This window comes from Myotis brandtii, unplaced genomic scaffold, assembly GCF_000412655.1.
Source record: "Myotis brandtii unplaced genomic scaffold, ASM41265v1 scaffold50, whole genome shotgun sequence".
NCBI classification, from domain to species: domain Eukaryota; kingdom Metazoa; phylum Chordata; class Mammalia; order Chiroptera; family Vespertilionidae; genus Myotis; species Myotis brandtii.
Window position 1 is genome coordinate 1,288,964 of NW_005369061.1, and position 15,888 is coordinate 1,304,851.

At 53.8% G+C, this 15,888-nt stretch overlaps 1 protein-coding gene across 3 annotated transcripts in view; it reads left to right on the forward strand.

The window, feature by feature from the left end:
* The window catches only part of SEZ6 (seizure related 6 homolog (mouse)), a 30,442-nt gene extending 18,165 nt beyond the window's left edge, over window positions 1-12,277 (forward strand). Inside the window, exons 5-17 of one of the 3 annotated variants that reach the window (XM_005876874.2) lie at window positions 3,628-3,813; window positions 6,187-6,355; window positions 6,486-6,652; window positions 7,227-7,421; window positions 7,662-7,800; window positions 7,912-8,108; window positions 8,694-8,888; window positions 9,582-9,773; window positions 9,942-10,139; window positions 10,417-10,455; window positions 10,698-10,815; window positions 10,898-11,000; window positions 11,223-12,277. In XM_005876874.2, coding sequence (XP_005876936.2) covers window positions 3,628-3,813; window positions 6,187-6,355; window positions 6,486-6,652; window positions 7,227-7,421; window positions 7,662-7,800; window positions 7,912-8,108; window positions 8,694-8,888; window positions 9,582-9,773; window positions 9,942-10,139; window positions 10,417-10,455; window positions 10,698-10,815; window positions 10,898-11,000; window positions 11,223-11,255 — 1,931 coding nt within the window. In that variant the 3' untranslated portion in view covers window positions 11,256-12,277. Of the gene's footprint in view, window positions 1-3,627; window positions 3,814-6,186; window positions 6,356-6,485; window positions 6,653-7,226; window positions 7,422-7,661; window positions 7,801-7,911; window positions 8,109-8,693; window positions 8,889-9,581; window positions 9,774-9,941; window positions 10,140-10,416; window positions 10,456-10,697; window positions 10,816-10,897; window positions 11,063-11,120; window positions 11,163-11,222 lie in introns of those variants that run through there. The other 2 variants (XM_005876875.2, XM_014548266.1) reach the window with 2 other exon arrangements.
* Window positions 12,278-15,888: the final 3,611 nt, after the last annotated feature.

The following is a 15,888-nucleotide window of genomic DNA, read 5'->3' on the forward strand; positions in this document are numbered from 1 at the left end:
GTGTACGAATTCATGCACTGGGCCTCTAGTGTAATGATAAAATCACAGACCAGGCAGATCTGTGTTTGAATCTCTTCTCTACTGGCTATTGACCTTGGACAGGTCACTTGACCTCTTTAACTTTCCTTTTCTTCTGCTGTTAGATGAGACCAAAACACTCCAAAAAGTCATGATAAGGATTAAACAAAATGGTGCATGTCCAGTGCTTAGCACATGCTCCATGAAGACACCAGAAACTAGTATTAAAGAGCTAGCAGGATGGAAAAGGGAGAAGGGGCTTGGAACGGTACCCCTTCCCATCAGCATCCCTCCTGGCACCCCCTTCTCCAGGCAAAGTCCTCTTGATCTCTTGCACTGCTGCAGCAGGATAACCCGTTTAGATTGGGGAATGCTAATGGGGAAATAATTGGTGTGAACAGTTACAGGATTGCTTTGAATTGTCATGGACCACTTCCGCGGCCCTGTGGGGGGCCGCAGCCTAGGGAGGAGGGCAGGCACTCCTCTGAAGATGCAGATGCTTGGGACCCACCTGAGGAGCACTCACCCCTTCCGGACCTCACCACCCAAACTGGGGGAACAGTCTGGCGTGGCAGCAGGGGTTTGGTGGTGGGGCGGGCCGGGGGCTTGGCAGAGGCAAGAGGCCAGCTAAGGAAAGGGTGAGCATCTAGGCGGCCCAGTCAGCCTCCCTAATGGCTCATCAATCCTCCTAAACAGCAGGCATAATTTCACGCCATGGTAACCTTCTCTCTTGCTGCAAATTCCTTTGCACAAAAACCCGGACCTCCTCTCTGTTGGGCCAGACAAAGGTGGCTGAAAGGCAGCAAGTTGGAGGCGCTGACTCGGGAACAAAAGCTATGGAGGGGCTGGGAGAGCTAGCCCAGTGCCGCCTCCTTCTCAGCTCCCAGAAGCCCTCCCTCCTCAGCCCAGTTTTTGTCAATGATCAGCTCTTTCCCTAATGAGTGTAATTCCCCTAATTATAGGCTGTAATTAGCCCTGATCCCAGAGATGGGAACAGGAAGAGCATGTGCTCACACACGTGTCTCCCTGGGCTGGAGAAAGAAGGTGCCAGCAGAGGAGGTAAGGGACCCAGTACCAACACTCCTGCCGGACCTGTCCAAGATAATATTGGAGATCACAAAGATGGGGCCCCACAAAGGCCTCAACTGCAGAACCAAGTGCCAACTCCCCTCCCACAGCCTCAGGCAGGGTGAGGAGGCAGGGAGCCCTGCCAGGCACCCCCCTCCTCCCTCCTGAGCATTCCTGGCACCGGACTTGGCTCCAGAAACAGACACCAGGGAGAAAATAGCTCAACAGATTGCAGTGGTGAAGGCACTCCGGGAACAGTCGTCATGGCAACAGGAGGAAGCTCGTCCTGCAAAGTGGCACTTTACCCACTGTAAAGTCCGGGGGCTTTGTCATCTGCCCCCAGCATCCTGCTCTCACCTCATTCCAGCTCAATTTCCTAATCTGTGGAGCAGGGGGACCTCCCTTCCCCGAGTTGTGACAAGAACTCACAGAGAAGATGTAAGTGATGAGCATGACATTGGCTCATGGCCTAGAACTCCCTGAGTACCACGCCCTCCACTCTGGGTAAAGTGCCCCACACCCTTTTCCCCAGCCCACCCTGGCCTAGAGTGTCTTCCCAGATCATTGTGGGTGGCTGCCCTGAACAGCAACTCAGGTCAGCCTTGTCTATTACTCTCAGGTTTCCCTGACTCCTAAGCCCAGGTCTCTACTTCACCTGGGGAAGCAGGTGGGACAGGGGAGACGCAAAGCAAGTGGGCTCTATGGCCAGGAGCTTCAAGGGCCCACTCTACCAGTTATTGGCCGTGTGATCAGGGCAAGTCCCTCAGTCTTTCTAAATCTTCATTTCCCTCAGCTGAAAATGAATTAATAACCCTGCCTTGCCTGCCTTCCTCCTAAGCATGTTGTAGATATCAAGTAAGGAGACTATGAAGACATTTTAGAAGCTAGAAGGTGAATTCCAATGTGAGGTGTTTTTATTAATCAAGATTATAAACAACAGCAGGCTGGTGTGTTCAGTATTTGTTCTGTGCCAGGCACTGCCCATCTGTCCTCTCATTTAACCTCTCATGTAACAACATTGTATGTAATCCTCTAAATGGATGGATAAACAAGGAAATGGGCACAGAGAAGTTAGGTAACTTGCCCAAGGTGGCACAGCAAGTGCGGAGCCTATGTTCAAATCCAGGCCATCGGACCCCAGAGCCCACTTCCTAAGCCCTGCCCTGTACTGCCTGCCAATCACAAGTAACCATTCATTGGCCATTCTCTTAAGAACCCTGTGAGAGCCCAGCCAGCATGGCTCAGTGGTTACGCATCAACCTGTAAACCAAGAGGTCAGGGTTTGATTCCTGGTCAGGGCATATGCCCAGGTTGTGGGCTCGATCCCCAGTATGGGGTATGCAGGAGGCAGCTGATCAATGATTCTCCCTCATCATTGATGTTTCTATCTCTCTCTCCCTCTCTCTTCCTCTCTGAAATCAATAAAAATATATTTTTTAAAAGAACCCTGTGAGAGAGGGAGCTGTAGGTATCATCCTCCCCCTTTCAAGACCTAAGACCAGAACAGGTGAAAAAAATCACTCAACTTGATTCTGGACCCTGGTCAGCCCAGAGGCACCTCCTTTTCCTATTCACACAAAGGCCCACGGAGGCTCGCAGCGTCCCTGCCTGAACCCCTCTTTCCATCCACCTGGTACCATCAGTAGGGGTCACCCTCCCATCCCAAGACCCAGGAGTGGTCAGTCCTCATCGCCCCCAGGGGTCTTCAGACTCTGTAGCCCAAGGCTTTTCTTTCAGCCTCTCTCCTTGACCCCTCCAGATCTTCCTCCCCACCTCAGACCCAAGCCCTGACCCCCATTTTAGCTACCACCCCAGCTGGGCCCCGAGTTGGAATTGGCCAGGCTGTTTTGTAGGATTTGCTGCCACCATTTGGTTGTATTTGGTATGACAAATCTAAAAGCTACCAAGTTTCCTAGGGCAACTTGTCCCGCCCCCAACTTCCTTGAAGGCATGCCTTACCTCCCCACCCTTGCCCATCCTGTTTTTTAAAAAGTGCACTACCTTGCCATCGAGCTTTCCAGCCTTTCTCAATGAACATTGGGAAAGTTTGTACTGCCTGGCTTCAATCTTTCCTGCTGCAATTCATATTTGTCCCCTATGGGAAAAATAATATAAATACATTAGTGTAGGCTTTTCACTGTTTCAAGTGCTTTCACACCTTCAAGTCTTTCAGTAATACTTTTTGAAGATGTACGATCAGCTGGATTCAGGGATACCAAGCTGAATAAAACACTACCCCCATTTATTCTCACAATAACCCTGTAGGTGGGCTTTAACCTCATCTAACAAATGAGGAAACTGTGACACAGAAAGGCCAAGTAACCTGCCTAAAATGTTAGAAACCTTGGACCACAACCCAAGCCACGGAGCCCAGGCTGCTGGGGAAGGGATCAGTCTCTTTTCTGGAACTCCTGATGCTTCCTCTGGCCCCAAGTGACACCACCAGGCAGGCTGGGGCCGACCCCTTTTGCCCTGGCTACGACCCAACAACCCCCTCAACACCAACACACACACACAATGTCACCCATTCTTTCTCTGCAGCCTATCTCCTGAGCTGCCACTTTCCCCGACGTCCAGCTTATGGAGCTGTGACTGTCACTAGCCTCCATCCAGGAGGCAGTGCCCGCTTCCATTGTGCCACTGGCTACCAGCTGAAGGGTGCCAGGCTCCTTACCTGTCTCAACGCCACTCAGCCCTTCTGGGATTCCCAGGAGCCTATCTGCATTGGTGAGTGGCCCCAGGGGACTCCGTGCTGAACGGGGGAGGAAGAAGCGGGGCTCATCTCTGTTCTCTGTTGCCATGTAGTACCTTCACAGGCTCTCCATAAGGAAGCCCGAAAATGGTTTCACATGTCAGTGGCATTCATCCAACCCACACTTAGTGAGCACCTACTATATACAGCACCACAGGTATATAGAGCTGAATTAAACAGGGACTGTGCCCTCCAAGGGCCCACCCTTCCAGGAAATGGGGGAAGAAGAAAGCATGTGAGTCATCAACTTTCACAGCAGGAAGTAAAAAGTACCAATGAAGAGACATAAGTGACCTGGGAGGAGAGAAAGCCGTCATTCTTAGCTGGGCATTCACAAGGCTTCCTGGAGGAAGTGGCACTGAAGGTTTGACATTTCAGTGGACAGTGACACAGAGGAGAGGTAAGGGAGTATTTGAGGCCTGAGGCTTGTGAAGAAGACAGAGGAAGGGCCTTGAATATCAGCCAAATTACTGGGGTGGGAGCTGTTTAAGTTTTGGAGAGGAGGCGAGAGGCGCTCAGAACTATTCCCCAGGAAAGCCAATCAGGTGGAGTCCAGAGGCTGGGAGGCCAGCCAGGCAAGCGGGTTTGAACTTAGTGACTTTGGAAATGAAGAGGAGGGAAGAGATTCCAGAGACACGGATGAGAGAAAGGGCGAGAGTGGAAGGAGACTCCCAAGTTCTGCTGGCAGGAAAAAGATGGAGTGTTTAGTTTGCAATATGAAAGGCGGTTTGGGCTTTTTTCCTTTCTTTTCCTTTTTTTTTTAGCTTGGGCTTTTGAACCTTATTTCATTCTATACACTCTTCCTGGGTGCCAGGCACAAGCAGCGGTGAATGAGCCAGGCATGGGCTGTCTAGTGAGACCAGCAAGCAGCTCGGCACGTTCAGGGCAGACACGGCTGGGATGGGACAAAGTCAGAGTGCAAGGGGGACCCACGGGGGGAGGGGGGGGGAGGGAGAGGGCAGGCTGCTCCAAAATGAGGAAGGAGTCAAAGAAAGCTTCCCAAGGAGATGACTTGGAAGGATTACAAGAATGTCAGCCCAGGGAGGTGGAGTGGATTCCTGGGACAGCACATGCAGAGGTGTGGAGGCACGAAGCCGCGTGCTACGGTGAGGACTTGGTGAGCTGGGCCTAAAGAAGAGGGGAAGTAAGGAGAGGCTGAGGCCAAGTCCAGAATCAGGTTCATAAAGAGCTGAATCCCATCTTAGCTTGGACTCTGTCCGGGGGTCACAGGGAACCACGGAGGAACGTAAGTGTAGGACAGGGCACGATCAGATTTGAGGGCATTCTGTTCTGAGAACAAGCAAATTGTAGCTTTGCTCTCTCTGCAGAGAAGCGGAGAAACTCACCACAACCCCCTCCGCACGAGGTTTATTCGGGGAAAACATTCTGCTGTCTTGAACATTTAGAGACAAAGGTGCTGTGTCTTGGCAGCGGGTTCCCTGCGAGCTGGTAGGGTCCGAAGCTCTCTGTCCGGGAAAGTGCTGCCTGAACCAGCCACACTCCTCTCGCCTGAGACCGCTTCACTGGCCCCACTTAGCAGCTGGGAGTCTAAGGCCAACGGACTGAGCCGTCCTTAGTGATGGGGACAAGTGAGCTGGTCAGCCTCTCCTCGGGAAAGAGGACCATCCCAGGCCAGAGGAGGCAGTGCTGGGAAGGCCCTCAAGGTCAGCCCAGGAGTGACAGTGGCAGTGATGCTATTTCAGAGTGTTCGAGGCCATCACCTGACTAGTCCTGTCTACTCGGGGCACAGAATTTGGAGGTGACTGGCATGCACACCATGTTTGTCATCCCTGATCTAGTCCTACCCCCCTTTTACGTTGATTCAATCATTTGATTCAACAAATACTGAACACCAACTCTGTGCCTGGCCTGAGAAGACTGGCCCCCACCCCAGGGGATCCTAGTTAAGGGACATATCCAAACAGTAACTGGTTTTAGGAAGTGGCATGAGGTAGAAGTAGTAGATACACCCAAGAAGGTTGGAGCCTGGGTAAGAGGCTATAATAAAGTCCACCTGGGCGTAGTCAGGGAAGGCCTCCCGGAGGAGTCAGCAGAGAAGGAAAGTGACTCGTCCAGGGCCACCCAGCCAGGCCACGGCAGAGCTACCACACACAAGGGAGTCGTATATGAGTAGTCCCAGAGGTGAACGGTGAGGAGGCAGATTCTGGAGTCCAGGCTGCCTGGAGCTGCAGGGTTACAGGGGCAAAGGGTTGATCTTCAGCACCATGAAGGCAAAGATCCCCGCTGCCCCATGCACAGGGCACAGAGCTGGGAAAAGCAGGAAGGCTTGGTAGGCTGCCTGGGCTCCAGCCAGGGGCCCCGCCCACAGTTCTGGCCCTGTCTCCCAGCTGCCTGCGGCGGAGTGATCCGCAATGCCACCACCGGCCGCATTGTCTCCCCTGGCTTCCCGGGCAACTACAGCAACAACCTCACCTGCCACTGGCTGCTGGAGGCTCCCGAGAGCCAGCGACTGCACTTGCACTTTGAGAAGGTTTCCCTGGCAGAGGATGACGACAGGTGAGGGCATGTCCTGGTGGGAGGGGAGTACCTGGCGTGGCAATACCCTTCTGGAGGGACAGCACACGAGCATGGGTCACACCGACCCGGGCCAGCAACCAGCCACACCGCTGCCACTCTGCTGACCCAGGCTCATCATCCGCAATGGAGACAACGTGGAGGCCCCGCCCGTGTATGATTCCTATGAGGTGGAGTACCTGCCCATCGAGGGCCTGCTCAGCTCTGGCCGACACTTCTTTGTGGAGCTCAGCACTGACAGCAGCGGGGCAGCTGCAGGCATGGCCCTGCGCTATGAGGGTGAGCCTGATGGGGCCTACCCAGGGGTGAGGGGCTAGAGCGGGGGCTTGGGCCTAGGGTCTCTTCTCTCATACCCTCCCCCTCCATGCCATCATCACTCCTTCCAACTCAGCCCTTGCTCTCCTGGCACCAAGGCCCTCTCTCTCCATCCCTTCCTTCAAGTCCAGGATTCCTACCCCATCTGCAGGAGACCCCTGCCGGGACTCAGGCCCTCTGGTCCAAGTGAATGAATTCTCTAGAATTTGAAGAGCGAAGAAGGCCTAATTCTTAGGGGAGGAGAATTGCTACAAGAGACATTCTAGAATCACTCATGCATGTATGCATTAATTCATTCAAAACATGTATGGAGTGCCTTCTATGCACTAAGCACAAAATTAGGTGCTAGAAATATAACGGTGATCAAGACAGCCTCCCGAGCATAATAGAGATGGGTGTTCTAGGTTGCTCCTGCCCCCTGCTCCAAGCCCAGGAGAGACATTTGTAGCCAGGATGAGGAAAGCCCTAGGAAGGGAACTAGGAGGACATTTGCCCCGTTTGACCCAGTGAAGGCTGAGCCCGGCCCTGTGGTTTACAGCCTTCCAGCAGGGCCATTGCTATGAGCCCTTTGTCAAATACGGCAACTTCAGCAGCAGTGCACCCTCCTACCCTGTGGGTACCACCGTGGAGTTCAGCTGCGACCCTGGCTATACCCTAGAGCAAGGCTCCATCATCATTGAGTGTGTTGACCCCCATGACCCTCAGTGGAATGAGACAGAGCCAGCCTGCCGAGGTCAGTGGGCACAAGCAGAGATGGGCCTGCCAAGGGCAGGGAGCAGGGTGGGCACCAGGGAGCCAGCCACAGAACCTGGGGCCCCAGGGTCCCGGTGATGTGTCACTCAAGCTTCCCCGAGGAAAAGGTGGGGACTCCCAGCAATGGGTAGGCACTCCTGGGGGCAGATGGCAGCTCCAGGACCTGGCACTGGGGGGAATGCGGAGGGGACGTGCCTCCCGGGCCTCCCCTGCCTTCCAGCTGTGTGCAGCGGGGAGATCACAGACTCGGCCGGCGTGGTGCTCTCCCCCAACTGGCCGGAGCCCTATGGCCGTGGGCAAGACTGCATCTGGGGCGTGCACGTGGAGGAGGACAAGCGCATCATGCTGGACGTCCGAGTGTAAGTGCCCACTGGGCTCGGCCAAGCCAGCTCCTAAGCCATGGAGACATCTCTTGCCCAGCCCATCCTGGGGTCCCCAGGCCCACCCTCCCTGACAGTCCTCCTCCATAGGCTGCGCATAGGCCCCGGTGATGTACTTACCTTCTATGATGGGGATGACCTGACAGCCCGGGTTCTGGGCCAGTATTCTGGGCCCCGAGGCCACTTCAAGCTCTTTACCTCCATGGCCGATGTCACCATCCAGTTCCAGTCAGACCCTGGGACCTCGGTGCTGGGCTACCAGCAGGGCTTTGTCATCCACTTCTTTGGTGAGTTTGCCCCTGCCCCACCCTGTGCCTGAGGGAGAAGGGATGCTAGAATGCAGACCCCAAAACATGCAAGTCGGAGAGGCCAGGGTGATGAGGAGCCTGACAAGGGAAAGCTCAAAACACTCTGGGCATCGCCTGAAGCCTTGTTCTCCATCTTCCCCCAGGGCCCAGGGGGAGAAAGGGACCTTCTGTCGCAGCAAGAGGGATTTGGTGGGCAGCAGGCAGAACTTCGTAACAAAAGTAGGGAACTAAGGAAAAGTATTCGATTCTACCTTTCTGGTAATCTTCAATAGAAGTGACAATTTCCCCCACTTTACCTGGCCCATCTCTCAGGACCGAGAAACTGGCCAACATGTATTTGGAGCTAAGATCAAAGCCTAGATGATAAACCAAGAATCAAGGAGACAGTCATGTCAGGGACGAGTAAGGAGGGACACTTTTGAGTGGGGAGAATGAATCACTGAGCCGGCCCAGGCCAGGCCCAGGCCAAACTGGCAGGAGCCGAGTGTCCTCAGGAGAGGGGAGGCTAGCACAGTTACTCTGGTGCTGGCTGAGGGTCTACATCTTTTGCCCCTGTGCCCCTAGAGGTGCCCCGCAATGACACATGTCCAGAGCTGCCTGAGATCCCCAATGGCTGGAAGAGCCCGTCACAGCCTGAGCTGGTGCATGGCACTGTCGTCACTTACCAGTGCTACCCTGGCTACCAGGTGGTGGGATCCAGTATCCTTATGTGCCAGTGGGACCTAACCTGGAGTGAGGACCTGCCTTCCTGCCAGAGGGGTGAGTGTACCTGTTCCCCATATACCCCTCCCCAATGCAACCTACAAGCCTCTCTCTTGGACTATGAACCAGACTCCAACTGTTACTAGCTGGTATCCTTGAAGTTCTTCCACCTCTCAAAGCCTCGGTTTCCTCATCTGGGAAATGGGACAATACCTTTCCATAGTTATCTACCAAGTACTCCAAGTATTTTGTTCCTGGTAGCTGGCCAATCAGTGTTTGTTTGTTGTTGTTTTGATCTTTATTGTTGGAAGTATTATATGTGTCCCCTTTTTCCCCCCATTGACTCCTTCCAGCCCACCCCTCCCCCCACTCCAGGCCTTCACCACCCTATTGTCTGTGTCCATGGGTTATGCATAGACCTAGTATATGCATACAAGTTCTTTGCTTGATCATCTCCCCCACCTTCCCTCCGAGATTCCTCACTCTGTTCCATGCTTCCATATCTCTGGATCCACTCTGTTCATCAGCTTGTTAATTAAATTCCACCAATCAGTGTCTGTTGACTCTCATGGATTGGAAGGGGACAGAGGTGGGGATACACCAACAAAATGGTGGTGACAGATAACTAGAGGGTAAAGCTCCCTGGCATGAAGATGTTGGCTGCCTGGCACAACGCCAGGGAGGACTGGCTTTTGTTGAGTTCTACTTGAGCTACTTCCTCCCCATCACCCTCCCCCCACACACCCATAGTAACTTCCTGCCATGACCCTGGGGATGTGGAGCACAGCCGACGCCTCATATCTAGCCCCAAGTTCCCCGTGGGAGCCACGGTGCAGTACATCTGTGACCAGGGTTTTGTGCTGACGGGTAGTGCCATCCTCACCTGCCATGACCGCCAAGCCAGCAGCCCCAAGTGGAGCGACCGGGCCCCCAAATGTCTCCGTAAGTGTCAAATGGGTAGGAGGGGAAGCCTCTGGCAGGAGATAAAAGATGCTGCCTCTGAGGGGCGTGGCACCCTCACTAGGCTCCGCCTGCTTTGTAGGAGACAAAAGATGCTGCCTCTGGAGGCGAGGGGCGTGGCACCCTCACTAGGCTCCGCCTGCTTTGCAGTGGAACAGCTCAAGCCATGCCATAGCCTCAGTGCCCCCGAGAATGGTGCCTGCAGTCCTGAAAAGCGGCTACACCCAGCGGGGGCTACTGTCCACTTCTCGTGTGCCCCTGGCTATGTGCTGAAGGGCCAGGCCAGCATCAAGTGTGTACCCGGGAACCCCTCACATTGGAGTGACCCCCCACCCATCTGCAGGGCTGGTGAGTCGTCTGCCCCCCTCAACCCTCTGCCTGGCCCATAGGGCTGCTCTGGCAAAGAGGTCAAATGTTGAGAACCAGAACCCACTGCCCACACTCCCTTCATATTACCCTTGGTCTCCCCAGTCTCTGCCCGATTTTCCTGACCTGGCGACACCAAGACAAATGCTGGGGTGGGCTCTCCTTGGACAAAACCTCCCCATGATCAGGCCACCCCCTGCCTTAGTGGTTAGGCCTGTTGGACTCAACCACTGCCCTTGGCCCTCCCCTCTTGTTCCAGCCTCTCTGGATGGGTTCTACAGCGGCCGCAGCCTGGATGGTGAGCCCCCACGCTGGAGGGCCAGGGAAGTAGTCTCTTCCGCTGGTTCTCATAGATCCCAGGCCATTGGGTTCCCCAAGGAGGGTGGATTGATAAAGAGAGAGGTCTGGGACTAGCAACCCCCTCCCTGCCCCCAGCCAGCCGGAAGGAGCTGCTGGCTGGATTTCCCTGGGCAGAGGTGAGGGGCTGTGGGCTCTCAGTGACTGGGACCTCTGCCCCAATCCCACCCTCTGTGCTTTCAGTTGCCAAGGCACCTGCTGCCTCCAGCACCCTGGATGCTGCCCACATTGCAGCTGCCATCTTCCTGCCACTGGTGGCAATGGCGCTCTTGGTGGGAGGTGTGTACCTCTACTTCTCCAGGTGAGGCCGGCTTCCCTTCCTACCCTGCACACCTGCCTCACTCCTGCCTCGCACTCTACTCACAGGCTTCTCTGTCCCACAGGCTCCAGGGAAAAAGCCCCAGGCAGCTGCCCGGAACACGACCCCGCGCCTATGACCGGATCACCGTGGAGTCAGCATTTGACAATCCAACCTACGAGACTGGAGTAAGTACCCAGGCCAGCCTTGACACCCTACCCAGCACCCCATGCTATGCTCCCTTGGGCAGGTACCCCTGAGGGCCTTGACACCCTACCCAGCACCCCATGCCATGCTCCCTTGGGCAGGTACCCCTGAGGGCCATGTCAAGTCCTCTTGCTCTTTTCCTTTTCCTTGGGAAGGTGGATTATGGGCTGGCAAACTTTATGCAAGTTTCCAACTCCCAGCAGTCTCTTTCCTTTGCAGGAGATGAGAGAATATGAAGTATCCATCTAGGTGGGGGAAGCCAGCTCAGCCCTGCATCACAGCCCAGCAGCAGAGCTCCCAGCTTCCTGCTGTCCCTCCACCTCCTGTACATACCACCCGGGAAGAGACACCACTAATCTCTCAAGAAGTGGTGCCCTTCCCCACCTGCAATGCCCACCAGGTCCTATTTTCTTGGTTCCACTGCCCACTTAGGGCCCTTCCTTGGGTCCAAGTCGGGGGGCATCTGCCTCTGGGCAGAACACAGCTGGAGCATTTGCATCAAGAACCAGCATTTCTCCTGACCCTCCTTCACGCCCTGCACCTCGAGCCTGGAATTCAGAGGCAGAATGGAAGCGCCTTTCTCCCTGGGACCACCATCCAGCGCTGGCAGATAGCTCTGTGCAGCAGGGTTAACGTCATGATGGCAGAAAGCTCGCCAGGGTGCTGCTCACAGGGCCATCACCAGCGGCCAAAACTGCTCTCAATAGTGGCCTCTGGGTGGTCCTGGCCCATGAGAAAGCCTCTAGTCCTTCTCTAAGGCCCCGGGAATGGACAGTCCTGCTCCTGTCCCTTCCCAGTGGAGGCAACAATTCTAGGGGATCGTGAGGGGTTTAGAGACCTTACCCAAGCTCAGGCTGGGGTTCCCTAGGTACTCATGCCACACCAAAGCAGGAAGTCCCCCTGCTCCCCTACGCTGAGGAGAGAAAGACCTCCTCCTGATGCCAGTCTGGCTGTTAAAACATCCCCTTTCCCACTAATCCCTCCTCTAACTCCAACCATTTGCCAGACTCCCCTCCTGGCCACTGTTTTGGGATAAGGGGAGTGGGCAGGCATATTCGAGAGAGGCGTGTAAGTCTAAGGGTCGAGGAATTTGGCCTGGAGCAGGGGGTCAGAGAGGCCCAGGAGCTGGTTATAGGCCGCTTTGTATATGTAATGTATCATATGCAGTCTGGCCTCCAGCCAGAGAATAATCTTCTATTTCTGTTGTTTCCTTATTAAAATGGTGTTTTGGAAAAAAAAAAAAAAAAAACACAAGCAACGGCCAGGTGGATGGTGCTTCTTTGAAGGGAAAGGAGGTGGGAGATAAATGGGATGTGGACTTCAGGACCATAAGGCATGCTGGACACATCAACTAATAATCCTGGCTGATGTGGCTCAGTGGTTACGCATCAACCTATAAACCTGGAGGTCACGGTTCAATTCCCGGCTGGGGCACATGCCCAGGTTGCGGGCTCGATCCCTTGTGTGGGATGTGCAGGAGGCAACAATTCGCTCTCATCGTTGGTGTTTCTCCCTCTCTCTTCCTCTCTGAAATCAATTATATATATACTAGAGGCCCAGTGCACAGATTCGTGCACTGGTGGGGGGGGCGTGGCCTGTGTGGATTGGCCAGCTGTGGGAACACTGCTCATCCGGGTTAGCCAAGTGGCTGCTACCGCTGCGGGAGTGCACTGTCCACCAGGGGGCAGCTCCTGCGTTGAGCATCTGCCCCCTGGTGGTCAGTGCAACATCACAGAACTGGTTGACCAGTTGTTCTGGTTGTTCTGCCATTTGGTCACTGGGTTTTTATATATATAGATAACAGTTATAGGTGCTACAGCATTCACTGTCCCAAGAAGGTCAGTGCAATAGATGGCAGTGAAATGTGAAGTCCAAGCGTGAGAGCCCAGGAACCCAACTGTTCATCCACCTCCAAGCCTCATTTCCCCCTCTTTTCCAGGTCTAGAACTACAGGGTAGCAAACTCCCAAGCCCCTTCTCAATGTCACTGTATTGCTGACAAGGCCCAGGAAGCCTGACACATACATCTCTTCTTCCTCTTCTTTCCCAGCTAGCAAGACTTAGGAAACTGGAACAGGAATCAGAGACAACCCTAAACATGAGGCTCAAGTCTGCCTTGCCCTCAGAAAACATCCAGGCTGTCAGCAGCAGGGACAATGCAGCTTAGAGGTTTGGCTCCCACTTTAGCAAAAGCCCCAGAGCCCAGAAAGAAGTGGCTGGATGGGATCTGCTAAAGTTAGCCAAGTTTGGTCCCTTTCAGCCCCTGTGCCCATTACCTGTGGCCCCAAGCACCTCCTCAAATGAAAGTGTTTGCCCAGCCGTGATCCACAGCATGCATGTCCATGCTTAGACTGTGCTCCGCATGGCTGCCTCCAGAATAAGAGCAAAATTCAACAACAGGGAATTAGGGGAACTCAGAAGCCAAAAGACAAATCTCTGACGGAAATAACAACAGCAACCAGCACCTTCTGCTTCTACAGTCTTCCAACAGAGAAGTCTTGACCACTCATGGCTGACCACCTCTTGGCTCTAGCACAGGCCACCTGGAAGAAGGGAGTAGCTGTCCAGGCAGAGTGCAGTGCCTAGATTAGCCACAAGAGGTCACTTCTGAAGGTATCTGTATCCCACCTGCTCTCTTCCCTCAATCTTCCTGGAATAACCCCGGCTGGAGCTCTCCAAGGTGGCACCAACTCCTGGCCTCGCTGGGCTGACCTCACCCCCTCCAAGTTCAAAGAAGGTGTGTGTCCCTAGCCAGTGTTGCTCATTGGTTAGAGCATCTGCGTGCACACTGAAAGGGCATGGGTTCGATTCCTGGTCAAGGGTACCTACATGGGTTGCAGGTTTGATTCCCTGCATGCAGGAAGCAACCAATCAATGTGTCTCTCTCACATCAATGTTTTTCTCTCTCTCCTGCTCCTCCCTCCCTTTTTTCCACTCTCTCTAAAAATCAATGGGAAAATATCCTCGGGTGAGGATTAACAAAAAAGGAGGAGGAGGAAGAGACGGAGGAGTGTGGAGTGATTAGTTCTCCTGGCACTTGTCAACAAAGCCAAGTATTATTTCCCTCATTAGCTCACAGCCTGTTCCAATTCTCAACTGCAAATGATGGTGTTGATCAAAGTAAAACTTTGCTTATTGGGCTTGTGCCAATGGCTTACTTATCTGCCCCATAATGCCTTCAGGCTGACACAGCAACACAGCTAGGCCCTGAGCAATAGGAAGGAATCCAGTAAGAGAGAGCACCTGAGGCTCCAACTTCTGAGGGCATGAAATACAGCCCCAGAAAAGATGAAGTCTGGCCACTTCCATACATCTAACTCAGCCCTCCTCTCTCTGAGGGCCACATCTCTGGCCCATAGCCACTATAATTTGTTTGCTGAGGTTGGTAGAGAGCAATGATAAGGCCCATGACCTTATAATTCTTCCCAGGCACCAAGAGGATCATCGGAAACCAAAGACCACACACTGACATACCAACCTATCTAACTCACCCTCCTTACTATCCTAAAAGAAGGAACAGCAGCAACTCCTCACCGGCAGTGTCCTGGCCTGGGAATCAAGAAATCTGTATCATTCCTAGGTCTTCCATAAATTGAACTAAGCAAATCACTACTCCCTTCTGTGCATATGGAAATTAGGGGATTGATACAGATGGTCTTTAAGCCCTTTCCAGTTTTCCGCTTCTGGGAGTGGTAAGTATACCTCAGCAGTGAGCGGTGACAGTGCCACCTAAACTCCTAGAGTCAAACACAATGATGCCACTCCCTTCTTCACCGCTTCATCTACAGTCGGCAGGATAACTGGCCATCTCTGAAAGAGATACCAAGGAGAGGGGCGGGCACCGGAGAGGTAGATGAAGCCCTTTTCACAGAACTCGAAATGAGGCCTTCAGACTACAAATACCCCAGCATACAGAACGGCCGTTCCCAAAAGAAGCCCTTCCTAGAAGGCAAATCACTCTTCCCCGAGTCCATTCTACCGTACAGCGCATCGCATGCACACAGAACTACGGCTCCCACAATCCACCAGAGCCATCAGGAGCTTTCCTCCCAGGGTGCAGTGCGCTCCCGTTAGCCTTTTGGAGCCCTTGCGCATTGCAAACTGGGAGTTGAAGTCCACTGTAGGCAGGTAGCTGGGCGTTGTCAACATTATAAACTCTTGGCTTCTCCTCTTGAGCATTTCTCATGGACAGTGATCAAAAGAGGGTACTAACAGGCATGCGAAACTCTCCATGGTGTCATCACTACACAAGGCAGAGATGCTAAGACTAAAATTAACTGTAGGGAACGGGAGGGAAGTGGGAATTGAGCCATCCAACCCGACACCAAAAGCATCGTTTTCCATCGCAATGGCTTTTCTTTTCTCTTTAAGAATATGGCGCCTGGTCCAGCCACACCTGACGCTGGAACCAAACAGTCCAGCGCAACATCCCTAGGAGTACTGCTGTCACCAACAGCCTACCAGCTCCAGCCAACACCACACCTTATCCTTCCTGTTCATGCCTGAGGATTCCAAGGACATGATGGTCTATATCCCGTTACCAAAATGGCGAAAGGAGAGGCATTCTTGTTAGGGCCTGCAGGTGACAATACGCCTGCGTGAGAGCTGGCTGTGTTGTAGGCGGGAGAGGAACATCCTCAACACGCCTGCGCAGGAACAGCGTATTCTCGGTCCATATACAAACCCCAATGGATGAAGCGTACTCATGTTTCTGCGGCTGCGCTGTGACCCTTACGCGCTCTCCCAGGCGCCTGCGCGATTCCTCAAGTCCCGCCCTTTTATCTCAGTGCGCTGGCGCAGGGGGAAAAAAGCCAGGGTTTCGGCGCTTCAGAAGAATGCCAGCGCGGCTGCGCGCTGGGGGGTACCCCCT